The sequence below is a fragment of the Toxotes jaculatrix genome, chromosome 2 (genome assembly GCF_017976425.1).
Source record: "Toxotes jaculatrix isolate fToxJac2 chromosome 2, fToxJac2.pri, whole genome shotgun sequence".
Lineage (NCBI taxonomy): Eukaryota > Metazoa > Chordata > Actinopteri > Toxotidae > Toxotes > Toxotes jaculatrix.
Window position 1 is genome coordinate 18,293,468 of NC_054395.1, and position 16,056 is coordinate 18,309,523.

General features: G+C 40.3%; 1 protein-coding gene across 1 annotated transcript in view; it reads right to left on the minus strand.

The window, feature by feature from the left end:
- LOC121195013 (chemokine-like protein TAFA-2) overlaps nucleotides 1-9,051 on the minus strand; it is a 35,413-nt gene extending 26,362 nt beyond the window's left edge. The window contains exon 1 of the mRNA XM_041058165.1: nucleotides 8,952-9,051. Within this exon, the coding sequence (XP_040914099.1) occupies nucleotides 8,952-9,051 (100 nt within the window). The remainder of the gene's footprint in view (nucleotides 1-8,951) is intronic.
- Between the last annotated feature and the right edge of the window lie 7,005 nt (nucleotides 9,052-16,056).

A 16,056-nucleotide genomic window follows, 5' to 3' on the forward strand; every position in this document is an offset into this window, starting at 1 on the left:
GTGTACATAAATGTGGTGTGTGGGTTTGCTTTATATGTTGGCCGATAAGTAACAAGAAATTGCTGTACAGAAATTCCAAACTTGGTGTGAAATAAGTGCCCACATTACATAGTTTAGCCATCAATGATCAAGATAGTTTATTTATGTTTATAAAAATTGCAATTGGCCAATTTATTAAGATGATGCAGTTTTGCCAAAATGTGAAACAAATTTATTATAAATATAAACTAATTTATTTGTAGGTCCTGCTGTGGGGCTTAAAACTACATGTAATTTACACCCTGCAGCTATGAATGTACTTGTATTTCTTGGCAGAATTAGAAGAACACTGCATAGTTCTCTGTTTGAGAGCATGAGATGAACCAACAACCTTCAAATCCCAAAGTAACCTCCTCTGGTCATCCTTGACTCTAATAAAAGGAAATGGTATGTATTGGTTATACATATTTCAGCACATCTCTCCTTGCTTGCCAAGAGCTTACTTGAAAGGACGATTCCCATCTCAGTGTGACTTTCATGTAAAATAAAGCCAAAAGAATTGCAGACACAGGATTGGAAATTCAAATGCATGTATCCGTAAGACTGTGTTCCTATGAATACCAAAGGCGAGTATTGTGCAAACACATAAGAACAAAACCGCTGCGCCACCCACCAGGCAAATACCTCTGGAGGACAAATTGGAAATTGAATCATAAACTATAAAGAGCCAAGGTTGAGTTCAGCTGCGGAAGAAAAGAGAGACGAGATGGAGGTGGAGTGGAGAAAAGAAAGAACGGCTGCATTAAATAAAAGTTCACTCTTTCTCTCCTGCCCCTGCAGAAATTCACGCTGTGCTACCTGATTGAAATTTCCTGGTTTAATAGCTGTGAAATAAAGTAAAAGTTGGGAAGAGGAGGAAAGAGAGAATATGAAACAGAGGGCAAAAGAGAGGAACGGAGTGGTAGCGGAACAACGCAGGAGAGAGAAGGAGACTTGGCAGCTCAAAGACCAACAGATATAGGGATTTAATAGAAATGGAATTACTTTATGACTTGTAAGAACTGCAATCAAGGCTAATTAGTCATTACTGTTTTAATTATATCTCCCTGTAGCTCTCTTGCCAGAATGTTAATCCACACTACTGTTGTTACCATCCTAGTTCCATATAGTGGCTTAACCAAAGGCAGTCAATAGAGGTTTTAGTTTTGCTTAAGAAACCATATAGATGTGCCAGGCTGGGTCTATGTGGGGTTGGCTGGTGAGGGAACAGGTTAACGATTAGCACTAATGAATGCGATGAGAGGGCCCCAATGAGGAAACTCTCCATTTACACAAATTAGTACAACCACATGATCAGACAGTGACCACAGCACCCAGATGCATACTGTAAATGTTTTTTTCTTTTCTTCGTTTAGTTTAGTTTAGTTTTTTGTTTGTTTTTACCTTAAGGGTTCAGCAGTTTTTGTGGGTGCGTGGTGTGGATTTTTTTTTTCTCAGGTTGTCATGTCTTTATACTTGAGAAGAATGTAAGGATCAAAATTTTTCAGGTTTCTGAGAGACATTGTTTCTGTTACTTGTCTCAAGACTTTCATACAAAAGTGTGGAAGGGTTAGTCTTTAGCTTACCACCAGTCCATTGAAAGTATTGGGTTTTTTTCCAGTATTTTTTAAAATCTACATTAGTGTTGTTCCTCTAGGGATGTCAGTCTGTCCAGACTGAAATGTCTCTGCAAATCTTTGTTGGATTGCCATGAAACTCTGCACAGACGTCCTTGGTCCCCGGAGGATGAATCCTATAGACTTTGGCAATCCTCTGACCTTTCCTCTAGCTCCACCACAAGATTACCAATTTTGTTTTTTTGTGTGTGAAATTACTGACAGTCTTAATTGTAGGAATTTTGGTGATCCCTTTACTTTTCTTCTCGCCCCATCATCAGCTCAAAATTTCAGTGTCTACAATACTTTGATTTATGACCAGAACCATGCAAAACTAATAGAAGTCCCACCGGCCTCAGCTTTAATGCTAAACAGCAGTGTCAGCATGACAGCTAAAATAAGACGGTGACCTTGGTAAACATTATCCCTACTAAATATCTAGTGTTTTTGATCATCATCCTTTATGGAATCAGTGAAAATATCTTTTCTTTAACAGTGTTTTCATAAAAAATAAGACATTTCACATAATTGTTTGAGGTATAGGAGATCTAAATCAGCAACTCCCACCCGTTCTTAATAACCCAATCAAACCCTCACAGTCCACTTTTGTTTATCTGTCGACCTGGTTTTTCAGGCATAGGCCATGAATCATACTGCCTCCTAGCATAGTGCATCTTGCTGTCTGGCATCACCTTTTTACTTTCATAGATATTCATTTTCTGCGCTTGGTGGAAAATAACAGCTATAAACACACTTCCCCCTGGTAGAAAAGCCATTTTGGCTGCTTTGTGATCTTCTTGCTCAACATCTCAGCAAACAGGCGGTCTGCCTGACAGACATTAGATAATATATTTCTCATCTCCGCATTCCTTGAATATGCAGTGGAGTCGTGTCTGAGTAGGAATAAATAGGAGATTATCTTGTGATAGACTACAAAAGGCCAGAGTGCCTGTAGCCAGTTATCAAATACACTCCTGGCACCTTAATAACTGAATACATCATGGTTAAAACAACACGTGCATTACCAAGGACACACTGATTGGTGAAGGTGAGCATATGCAAATTTAGTTTGTTGGAATTTGTCGACATCACCAATTGAAGTGGAGCAAGGAAGGAAAAAGAAAGAGAGAGGGGGCTAAGGGCTATATAACACACATAATGATGAACAAATGGACAGATCATACAGTAATTAACAGGTATCTTGGTTGCTGGAAGGCAATCGGGTAAATGCCGTCTTCAGTGGAAACAAGTATAACAAACTGTGATGTGTTTGTAATGTGACAATGAGCTAAATTTGGCTATGAGCAAAATGGTAATTTTCACACTTGCCATGACCTGCTCAGACTAAAAAAAAAAAGAAATAATAACCTTATTGTGTCACTTTTTTTTCTCCTCCATCCCATACCGTGGTATATCTATGGTTTTGTTGTTAAGTACTGTGAACAAAAACCTTCAAGTGAACCTTTAAGATACATCGTAACTACCAAAACGTCTTTAAAAATGCAAACCACAGTGGAAGCTTCATTTTTTAAATGTGGTGAAATGCTTTTAAAAAAACAATAATGGAGCAGTGAAATATGCAGGACTCTTGACCTGTCCTCTAGGTAGAGATCATCACAGGGCAGCTCACTTTCAGTTTCTTATATCAGTCTGTCTTTGAAGCCTATAGATGAATTATTTTAGTTTCTATGACTTAATGGTTTTTGTACAGTCCTTATCCTGTATTCCTATGTTAATTCTTCTGTCTTTCGGTATGTGTCAAACATATGTCCAAAAAATAATTTTTGATCAAATATGTAAATCCCTCTCTTCCTGTAAAACCACACATGACTGTAGCTTCTGGATCAAGATAGCTAGCAGAATGATATCATGGGTCGAAGGTATGTGTTTGAGTCAGTCAGCAAAAACTTTATTTACATTTTCCAAAGAGGCCTTTGCCTCCTACTGGAGGTGTGGGTGGAGGTGAATAGTCTTGAATAATGATGCCACTTCATCCCATCCCTATCACCATACAAGAACACTGATTTTCTTCAGTATACCAGTTTATATTCAACAGGTTTTTTTTTCCGTTAAATTAAATTTTTACAGTTGTCACTTTCTTCAAAAAAGTGAAAAGGTTGTGGTTACTATAAATAGAAAAGGTGAACATTAATTACACTTCAACTCCAGTCACTTGGATAAAAGTCATATGTGCTACCGCCCCAACCTCCACACCGTTACATCCACAACATATAGAACACCTTATATGTCTACATTACTTATGAATACTGGCATTCAGCATAAACCAGGATGCGCAGTATTAATATAATTCCTGGTTTATCTGTATTGCACAAGACTGAATGACAGTAAATTACAATCTTGATTATGTGTCCCACTCCTAATAATTTGCTGCTCTCGTTCTCTCGCATACATAAACACCCTCTCTCCGTCTCTTGACCAGTGAATTAAAAGTTGTTGGGAATGCTGGGATGTTTGTCAGCAAGAAAAAAATTTGTAATTTTCAGCTTGAATTTTTCACAAGCCATATGGACCCGTGTTGCAAACCAAGCATGGAGTGCAGCTTCACTGTGGAGCGGCCTCTAAGGAGGGCAGACAGCCTGTCTCCGCACATCACATTAGAGAGCCTCTTTGAGTGCGCACGCATGTAGGTGTGTGTGCATGTGTTTCTGTGTGTCTTTCCGTGTGCATTTACTGCGTGCCTGACTGAATGCACATGTCCCTCTGAGCTTATGTGAGAATGGTACAGCACATGCGTCTTAGTATCCCTGTATGTCTTTGTCCTTACATCTCTATTTCCCCTTCTTGGCAGACAGAATGCCTTTCAGAGTAAGTTAAGTTCTTAGGAGCCTCTAATCAGTGGCGATGTATGGAGATTGCAGCATATAGACTGAGAATCAATGACTCGACAGTGTGTGGTGAAGTGATCAGCATAATCGCTGTTCCGCTTAACTTCAAAATCCAAGCCAAGCTGTTTCTCCAAGACTATTGGCAAAACCACTGAGACGTTTCACTGAGGCCTACACTTGCAAATAAGATCTCCTCGTGGCAGGAGATCTGCAGTCCACTAAGGGTGTTAGAGCTCTGTGGTCTGAGTTTAAAGCCCGTGATTTTCACACAGCTCTGTAATGATGTGTATAATAAAATGTGAATAAGGGAAACAGACAGGGGGATGGATGGTACAACAGATGGAGAGACACTGGCGGGAAAGGAGAGGTGAGTTTTTCTGTGCTGGCCTGAGAGATAAAAATCTGGAGAATAAAAGGTGAACATAAGCTAGGAAGACACGCACACACATTCACACACATGCACATGCTGAGGCTTCTTTTACCACCTCTCAGCCCCCTCCACTTTCCTCCTGAGGTCGCCACAGCTGTCTTGTCAGCGCATGCCTTCTGAGCTGGTGGCAATATGGCCAAAAAGTAAAATCTCTCTTTTTTTTTCTTCAAGCTCTGGGACATATCACAATTTTAATCTGTGTTTTTTTCCCTGCTAGATGCAAGAAAACTAAAACACGATTGAACATCATATATTTTAAGACTTCTTTTGCATATTAAAAAAACAAAACAGCTATCCCCTACAGCTACGTCAATTCTATATGCTTCAGCTAAGTTAGGCTTGGACATTCACTTTACTTATCAGTTTCAGCACAGACAGGGCATACAAGTCAGCTGTTTGTGTTTCTTGACATTACCTCAGGCTGATATCTGCGGACAGCTGGCCAGCTAGCGTTAGCTAAAGTAGAATCCACAGACTGTTCAGTCAACTCCCGTGACTAAACCTCTTGTAACAAGAGATGACACCTGGTCAGCAAACACAGACTGAGCTCAGGTCACTGTCTTTTTTTTCTGTTCCTGTCACAGATGCCATGATATTCACTTCAAGTCGACCACAGCCGGCTAGACACCTGGACTCACGGCAGTCCTCCATAAACTGCAGCAAGTCCACATCCAGTGTAACTGTTCAGGTCACAGTTTATGGGACTGTTGTCATGCAAGACAACAGTCTTGCTAAAAATAAACTTTTAATGCACATTCTAGTAACTCCACATTGAAGATGTTGACATATTACACAGCATGAAAAAAACAAAAAATTAAATTAATCACCTAGCTCTAACACATGCTAATTATCTTCTAATGTCGGCTTCAAACAGATTTATGTTTAACTCATAGAACTGAATGGCTTCAGTCATTTCCCCACCCTGATTACATTACAATCAGATTTTCTTTACCTGCCTGTGTGCGTGTGTGTGTGTGTGCACGTGTGTGTGTGCGCGCACCTCTGTGAATGTATGTGTTGAAGACAAAGAGACATTGTGTGTGTATTGTACGTGTGAGAACGTCAACCTTGAAGTGACCTAAGGGATTGTATTTAGTAATTATCTGATTACTCTTCTGTTTTTTTTTCCCCGCACTCAGACAACCTGCAACTGGATAACGCTGTAACTCCCTGATTACAACTTACTCTACAATCAATGAGCCATTAAGGCGAGCACGTGTTCACACACATACACACACATACACACACATACACACACACACACACACACAAGACTCTATCACCAAAATTACTAATACCACAATTACTGCCACTGCCTTAGCTTTGTTTCCAATACACAACTAAACTGTTTTCCCAATTATGTTTTTTTTTTTTTTTGGAATGAATGAAGTGCTACATTTATTAACAAGGAGGTGGTTGGGGTGGATAGCAGACATACAAAGCTCACCACTGTCACACCAGAGACCTGCATTCTCCTCCAGGTCCCAGGTTTGGTTAAGGTTTGGGGAGAATGGTTGTTTTTGAAAACACTGCATCTGAAGTGAACACAGTGAACTTTTTGTTCTGTATAAACCAAACCACAATTTCTCCCTAACATTAACCAAGTGCCTAAAGATTACCATAAAAAAGTTGAATTATACTGTAATAATTACAAGTGGATATTGTTCTGCAAGATCAGATATTTTGGTAGGTAGGTGCAGTATGAAGATATTTGAGGCTCACCAAATACAGTAAGTAAATCAACAACGTATCCTCATTATGATTATATAAAACATAATCCAGTGACAGTACAACACACATTTGCAAATTAGTTCTATATACATGCAGTTTCAATGAGCCAGAGTGCAGTTCTGAGGATAGTATGATAAAATAACTGTGACAGTTCCTTAAGTGACACAAAGCCACAGCTGCTAAACTTTTCCTATCTGGTGACTTTGCTATTCATCTCTCTCATCCGATGTTTTCAGTATTTCCATTGCTTTGTGCAGACCTCAGCACTTCACTGAAAGCCCGTTGATGTACCACAATAAGAGCGCGTCTCCTTACTCTCTCCACGTCTTTTCACCATCCTTCCATTTATGAAAATGTTTGCCCTTGCCTTGTCAAGAATCTCTCTGTTAGAGGAGCAGATAATGCTTGGCAGCCAGAGAACAGCAGAGTCAATCCAACTCACAAGCATACACAACACACATACGCGCAAAGCAGGGGTTATAGGTGCTTGCATTCCAGCAAGGACTGTGTGTCCTAGTTTATTATACACAAACATAAACTCGCACAAAAAAAACATGTCGTTTCCAAGAAGTGGTAACATTATGGAAAATTTTCAGTTTCTACACAGAAGGCCGTTAAACGCTACATTCGTCTTCCTTATCAGCCGCAGAACAACCGTACAAGGCAGATTTTGAGAGATACAATACACCGGCTGCAGTATAAATATCTTAAGCATCAGTGACATGAGATACACAGTAGCAACAATGACAAAGACAAACAGTTCAGATGAAGGGCAGCTGGTGCACGCCACTGTCACGACATGAAAGCCAAAGGCAGACCTTAACATTTTCAAGCCATCACTGCCTATCATATGTAGTCAAACCAAACACAAAATCCACTATCATCACTTCTTGGTTTTATCCTTAGGTGTTTCTTGTCATTTCCAGTTATTTGTTGTGGTTGTATATGTTTTTTTAAACATGTTAGTCACATCCCTGCTTTGGTCTTTTCTTTACTCCACAAGTCTGGAGGAACAGTCTGGAAATAAAACTTTCTGACTAAATGATCATATCTGTATCACAGGCCTTGAAACTTAATTTTGAAGCCCCTGGAGCACCAAAGATCTGCAGCCTTGGTGCCACCCAAGTCCAGAGTCAGAGGAGGACTGCATGGCTTTAGGTGCCATTTGGGGCCTATGCAGTCAACACTTGGGGTTCTGTTTTCATTAGTCTGTAGCAGATTGATTCTATCCACCCCTACTGACATGATCTGGATGAACAAAATATCTGAATACACTGGCTCCTTGTCCCACAACAGTTAAAACTCCTTCACCTAAAACGTCCCCTTCAAGCACCCTCACCCTCAGCAACACTCCCTCCAAACACGACAAAAAACCTCACTTTTTTAAAACAGCGTTTAATGTTTGATTCTATGTCCTGCTCTCTTCTGCACTTCTGCACGCTGTGTTTTAGTTTTTTAGTGTTTTAGAGACATAACCACAATGTTGGTCAGTCTGTCGGAAACATGGAAAACATTGTGCCTGTAAAACATCAGCATGTTAGCATTGTCATCTCGTGTCAGCTCGTTCGCATTCTGACATTTGCATTTAGCTAAAAGCACCATGGTGCCTAAGTACATCCTTACAAAACCATTAGCATGGCAGTTTTTGCTGACTCGAATTGTCATGCAAAGCTGATTTTTAAACTAATCCAATACAAGAATGTCATTAAGAGCAACTGTCAAAATTGCAATAATGTCAAATCAACACTTCTCTAACAGCAAACAAATTCAATAAATTTAGCATAGGTAGGTAAGATGTAGCTGTGTGTCCCTAATAAACAGTCATGCCGGTGAGTCAGCCACTTGGCCCACACGGGAGGGGTATCACACAACCAGGGATTTCTAATCCGTAAGGCTCACTGCTCACTGTCTGTGATGTGAAGTACAGGCATTTTCAACAGTCACCCCACCCTGATGGTACTGCAAAGGCGTGAAAGCCTCTGAACTAAGAAGACCTTTCTTTGTTGGATTACTCTTAATCCTCTTCCTTTTATTAAAGAACTTTTTGTGTGTTCTTCCTGGCAACCTGCCTCTGTGGTCTCGTATTTCACAGTGAATCCGACCTCTGCAGTCCCTCGGGTACCGCACGGCCTATTCACTCCAACTTTACAACATGTGAAAAGAAATTGGCTGCAGAGGCTGCCTGCCGTTGTAATCTGTGATAGATCCAATACCATGAACGCTGTGCAGAGACACTGACGGATTCACGGGAATATGTACTGTATATACACGCACACACACAAGCAGATATAAACACATAAATCTACCTACCTATGTGGCTCCTGTGTGCGTGTGTGAGGGAGGCCAAACAGAGGGACAGCAGTAGACTCCACACACCTACGCCACAAATGCAAGGACCCCGTTCCCGCATTCTGTCAGAAAGAAACAAAAGCACACATATTCCATTAGAGAACAAACACAAACAAAAGGATTGGAACACTCTCTGTACTGCATGACCTTTTTTCAGCTGTTGCTACTGGGTGGATGCACATCTATTCCTCCATTCTGCTTTTTTAGCTTTTCTAGCAGCGTGGCTTTATGGATGGCAATGTCAGTCTTTGGTCCAGACTAAAATATCTCAACATTCATGGTTCCAAGACGAGGTTCCTATTGACCCCTCACTTTTCTTTTAGCATCACTGTGAGGTTCATATTTTGAGTTAAATATCTTGACAGCTATTTGCTGTATTACCATGAAATTTTGTACAGACATTCATGTTCTCCTGAGGATGAATTGTAATAATGTTGGTGATCCCCTGTCTTTCCTTCCAGGGTTAGTGGTTCATTTTCAGATCAAGATGTAGATTTTTCCAGTACTTTAGCCTATGCCCAAATACAGAAATAATGCCTTTTACATGAGCCTCAGCTTTACTTTGTGCTTAGTACCAGTTACCAAATGCTGGCACGCTAACACACTCAACTAAGACAGTGAACATGGTACAGTAAACATTACATTTGCTAAACATAAACATGTTGGCATTGTCATTCTTTTTAAAGCTCGCAAACATAAACCAGACAACTTTCTTCGATAACTGCGGAACACATACACACAACTGGCATTCACAGACTCCTTGCAGTGCCTCTTTGCATTGCCAAAGAAAAAAAATATTTACACAGGCAAAATTACTGTTCACTACAAACACATTCAAACAGAAGGGGAGATGGTGAGAGACACACAGAGGGAGAGAAGTAAAGACAAGGAGAAAGGGATGACAGGATGAAGTACAAAAGATGCCTTAGGAGACTATCACTGCTTGTAAATTTGGAAACTTGACAGGAAAACGTGTACAAAAACCAAAATGATCCAAGTTCTGTTAATAATGTTCTACACCACCGCCAGTCCAGTGATTAACTACTGTGTATGTATTTTTGATGGCTGCAAATAGATGGCATCTGTTGAGTGAAGAGTATTGTAATCCAAACTAAAGCAGTGCAAAGCTTTTACAGCCTACCCAGGTCTGACAAATGTTGAGAATACACACATACACAAACTCACAGACTAGGCAATAAACTTTGTAATGAAAACAATAATGAAAACTTTCTAATAAAAAAAAACAAAAACAACACAAGTTATGTTTTATTAGTAGTAAGCAATACAGTTTTAATAAAGGATTTTAGATTTTAGATTAGATTGTTCTTTGGATGACGCAGCCAATGATGAGTAAACACCCCATAACATACAGAATGCTTTGTTGTGTGCCTCTCTTTGTGTCCAAATGCTGGCAGGTGTTTACATTGAAGTGACGTGCAGGGGTGCATATGATTAAAGCACTTTATATTCTGAGCACTGAGTATTACAAAAACTTCCACCACAGACAAACAAACTCTCCTTCTCCACCAGGGAAACTGTGTAAGTAAACTTGTGAGCGTGTGTGTGTGTGTGCACTGCATGTAACGGTGTGAATAAATAACAGCAGGAGGCTAGCAAAGCAAAAGCAAACGTGTAACACTGAGATACAACATGAAGAGAAACTCAACAATCCATTTCAGTTTGAACACCCCCTGTTTACATTTTAAAAAATACAGTGTATCTGAGAATTTGGGAGGATGCAGATTTGCTCCAAACACTTCACTTTGTAAACTACCGCTGGTACTCTTGGTTGCACACTTTCAGGCTCTTTGCAAGTCCAACTCTCCGCACCTATAAAAGCCAAATTCTGTCTTTATACGGTTCTGCCATGTGAGGTATTGTCCAGATTGCAGAGAACATGATGTTGCCTTGCATTTAGAAGCGTGTTGCTTTGGGTTACGTTATTAAATCTACTTTGGAAAAAGGCAAAGAACTGCAACTGCAATGAACACTTTAGAGTGGGACCAGAATCAACTGATAAACAATAAAGGGACTGTAAACTCAAAACATGGGTTTAGTGTTAGAAACTGTCATCAAACAATTCGTTGCCCCCATAGACTTAATTTAAACAGTCCTCCACCTAATCAAGTCACATTTTAATCCCTCTGGTGTCCAGATCATCTATAGAACAGATGGCAAGCTGCTCAACATAACACAGTTTCAAGGCCAAGTCCAAGATCTTTCACACATCCATCATGGAGCTGCAATATGCAGATGATAACACCATCGTCGCCAAAAACAGAAAAAGATCTGCAGTGTATGCTCGATGCTTTTGCCAGGGTGTACGCACTCTTTGGTTTGTTCGTGAACATAAAAAAGACCAAGGTTCCCCACCGGACTCCTCTGTACCCGCAACGCCAATGACAATTGAAAGCATAAGCTTTGAAAATGTGGACTAGTTTCCCTACCTTGGAAGTCGCCTCTCCTCCAGGGTGGACATCAATAGCAAAGTGCACTGTCACATTTGTTGTGCCTGTGCGGCTTTTGCAAAGCTCCGCAAGAGTCTTTGAAAACCCTGTCCTGCTTGCAGAGACCAAGCTTCTGGTCTACAAGGTATTTATCTTGTCTGACACACGCCTACCAAAACAGGTCCTCTACCCTGAACTAACTGCTGGCCAATGAGCAGTGGGAAGTCAGAAAAAACCTCAAAGAATACCATTTGCTGCACCTCACATCTGTGCCCACACTCCAAGAAAATTTGTGGTTCCATAATTGGCCTCTTCAGGCATTTGAAAACCCACAATAAGGACCCCCCAGGAGGACCATCTTAGTCGGCTTTGAGTGATGATGATGATGATGTAAAAGCATAAAACAAATCAAAATTTCCAGGTTTGTGTGAGACTCTGTGCAGATTAGCTCAGTGCAGACAGGATTATACGCAAACCTGACTAGGTCTGAGCATGTGCTGATGTGTTTACTTGTCCACGTGTATTTGGGCATATACATCCGTGTGCATGAGTGTGAGCACTTTTGCCATTAAGACATTTGTGTACGTTAAGCCCTGGCTTGGGTTCTGAGCTGAGTGTGTGAGTCATTTGGCTATGTAGCCTGGCATTTCTAGAGCTGGGGGAAGCTGCAAAGCCTGACAGGTTGAGCCAAGGATTTCTCTGGTTCGAGGGCATCACACACACACACACACACACACACACACACACACACACACACACACAGAATCATACATATATGCTTCATTGTCGCTTTTCGTCTTTTCTCCCATTCATCTCTTCTTGTCTCCTTTGGTCATCCTATATCCTCTCCCCCTCCATCTTCTTTTTACCCCCTTCTTCCTGTCCTCACCTATGCTCTGCTTGTAGTGAATAATTAGGAAACAAAGCAGAGATGCTGCCTGCTTCCTCTCCAGCTCATTTAGACACACAGCAGTGTTTGTGATGATGCAGTGCCACTTCATTATGGCTGGTTGTTTGGTCTGTCTGCCGCAGAATGAGTGGGTGTGTGATATAGAAATGGATTCAGAAAGGAGCTGAAAAAGAGAGGGAGAACAAGAGAAAGGAGGGGAGAGGAGGCAACCGTGTGTGTGTGTGTGTGTGTGTGTGTGTATTTGTCTGACTGCTCAAGAACACGGGGTTCTGATCAATATCATCTAAACACCTTGACTCTCCATCAGTATCAAACTCAGCAGCCGATGGTGACTCATGCACATACATCAGCACAAACTCACAAACAGCTGCTTTTATGCCTGAATAAACCAAAATGCTGTGTGATGTGAACAAGGAAGTTGGTGAATTTTAAAAATCTGATTGTGCAGAAACTGTTTGTGAACACTTGTGTATGAACTTGTTTACATCTGTTTGTGAATCGCACGTGTCTGGAGAAAAGTGTTTCCAGCAGCAGCGTGAGGTACCATAGACGTCGGAAAGAAATTCTTAAACACCTTTGATCATATCTGCCGGCATGAATAGGAGCAAGACAGCAGCATTGCATCCTGTAGCCCTGGATGATGTAGCTTTCATTAAGCGAACACAGAGGAGCAAAAGAGAAAGAAAGAGCGAGAGGAGAAAGAGATAGAGTTAGAGAAAGAGTGGTGGTCTCTGATGAGTTCTGCAGTCTGTTCCATCCCTTTAATTAGTCCCATTGGAGTGCCCTCCCCGCTCCACACGGCTGATCAGCTTCCCCTCTATATCTCCAATCTGTATTAGTGTGTGTGCGTGCGTGGGCATGTGTGTTTGTATGCATCTTAGTGAAAGCCGGACAGACATCTCACGGGCATATGAGCTCTGGTTGAGCTCCCAACGGTCGGAGAGAAAAATGTAGTGGAAATACATTAATATTCAAGCAGTTTCATTCCTTGAGATATCCGCCATTTGGAAAATGGGATGCCTGTACACTTTACATCAGTCATTTCGGCAATTAACATGAAGTGACTTCACTACCAGAAGATATATATTGTCACCACATAATACCTTGTCCAGAAAAACTGAAGTGGTGTTTTTTTTTTTAATATTGAAAAAAAACATTTTTTTAATCTGTCTCAGCGAAACAATTTGTGAGAATAAATAGCTTTGAGGCAGAAGGTTAAACTGCTACAGTATAAGCCATTTTTAGGTTTTTTCCACTCTTAACCTGTTTGGTTGAGGTAAAACGAACTCCTGTGCATTTGCTCATGTAATGCATTTTGTTAGGGCTGACCAAACAACCAAAGCAAGACCACCTTAAAAGGAGGAGGATTTGTTAAAGTAAAAAGCTCAACTGCAGTATTTTTTGCTTAAAACCATAAGTTCCCCTGTTGCCTTAAAAGTGTGAAGTGACTGAACATAAATTGATTAATTAGTTCAGAGTAGTTTCATGAGTGGTGAAAATGTAAAACTAGCTGATCTAAGTTTACTGAAGTGGAGAAGACAAGTTCAGTAAAAAGTTCAATTAACAACTGTTTAGTCTGTCACTCATGACATTAAGATTTGCTTTCTATTTTCATTTCACACCTCAAGGACTCAATTCCTCATCTGACTCAAAGAACTTGGCCACTGTGTGGCTGCTGCTGTTTGAGCAACCTGAGTTAGTACAAAGACAACCTATGAGGTAACCTTGATATACGTGAGACCGGATTTGACACTATCCTTCATTGTGGTTTGCACTGTTTTCATTATCATGAGAAGAAATAACCATGACTTCCTTTAACTTGTATTAAAGCCACGAATCAAATTTCCCTCATGAATGTTTTCTTCACACTGCAAAAAAGAAGTGTCTCCGGAGAGTTTTAACTCAAAAAAATGCCAGTTTTAAGTTAAATTAACTGGAGGTTGATGAAACTTATATTTACATTAAGTCAGCTATAAAAGATGAACTGGTTCCAGTACATTCCGGCATAATGTTTTACAGTGTATAGGATTTTTGAGGCCAGTACTACTACTGATATTTGAGAGTTTAAATAAAATAAATTTTCTGAGTACGATCCGTAACATAAACATCTTTTCATTGATATGTGATTTTAGCATGAGCAGGGATTTTTCCCTGATCAATAAGTTAAAACTGACTGATTGGGGAAAAACCCGTAAAAACCAGTTAAAACTGTAGCGTACTATGCTTTTAACCAGCAGTGTGTAATTTGGCTGTTCATTAAGTCCAATGAAAGGAATGTGACAATCCCACAGTATCCCTGCTAATTTGTACTACACATAAGATGGTAGATTTGCAGTCCGATAATACTAATGCTCATCATCAATTATTTCTTCTTGAGCTCTTTGTGAGACCAAAGGATATAAATAAACATAAGAAGTACTACAGTGCAGTACAACTTGCCGTCCTAATGGAGGATGACAGCCACCAAAATTGTCCATTCAGCACGTTACCTGTCAGCCTGCGTGACTCCATGTTTCCAGCTCTTGGTTTGTTTGTAAAAAGCTAGAGTGAACATGAACCGGACTGGAAATAAAATGCAACAATCAGTTCTTTTTCATTTTGCCCCAACCGAATGTACCAAGCTACATGTGTGAAAGCGCCTTAAAAGCCTCCCAGTGCTATGTAGTGTCATGTTGTGTTGAATATAATTTTGTCATTAAATGTGAGAAAAGACTTCTGCACCAATTATGTGAGAAATCTCTGATCCCTACAAGCTGTTGTATGTTTTTCTGTCTTTGTGCATGAGGTGTGCGTGTCCCTTCCTTCACACAAATTATCTGTACGACTATTAATTAGGAACAGCAGAAATGGATCTTATTCATTTAGATAATTTAGGAGATGACTATATCTCTCTCCCGTGGTGTGGTACCATGCCTAAGGTCATCGGGATGCTTGCAGTAGCTTGCTGCGCTATTCAAAGTCACAGTATCAAAAGAAAGTAGAAGATATTGTTTGATATTGTCAAGAGGCAACAAAGAAGAATAGAAAGCATACAGAGATGATAGAAAGGAAAGATCAAAGGTAAGTAGATGAGTGCATAGAGGGGAAGTAAAGAACAAAAAGAGTGCAAGGATGACGGAGAGGGAAGGAAACAAGGGAAGAGAGGAGCTATAACATTTCAATACTTTGTTGAGGGTACTTGAACAACATGGCAATTAGTATCATGAGTTTAGGAATTATTTCCCTGGCACACTGGTTGGTTATTACATTTAATATGTAACATATGTGCTTTTTTCTTATCAATCAGTAAATCAGTCTGTACGTATTTTAAGATCTGAATGTAGTGGAGCTGAAGAAGACCCTGCCAAGTGGGTAGTTTCATCCAAGGAAAGATACTCTGCTTTCTTATGATTTGTTTTTCACTGCTCCATATCTAGTAAGGCTCTAGGGATGGCAGTGTCCATTGGTCCTCCACTTTGGTCCAGACTGAAATATTTCAACATATATTGGATGGATTGCCATGAAATTTTGTACAGAAATTGGTGGTCATCAGACGATGTATTCAGTTAACTTTGGTGAGTCCCTGATGTTTCCTCTAGAGCCATTATGAGGCTCGCATTTCCAGTTTTGAGTGAAATGTCTAGACAGCTATTGGATGGAGTGCGATTAAAATTTGGTGCTGACATTCATGTCTAATGCTTTGGTTTATTACCAGATATGTTGACATTCC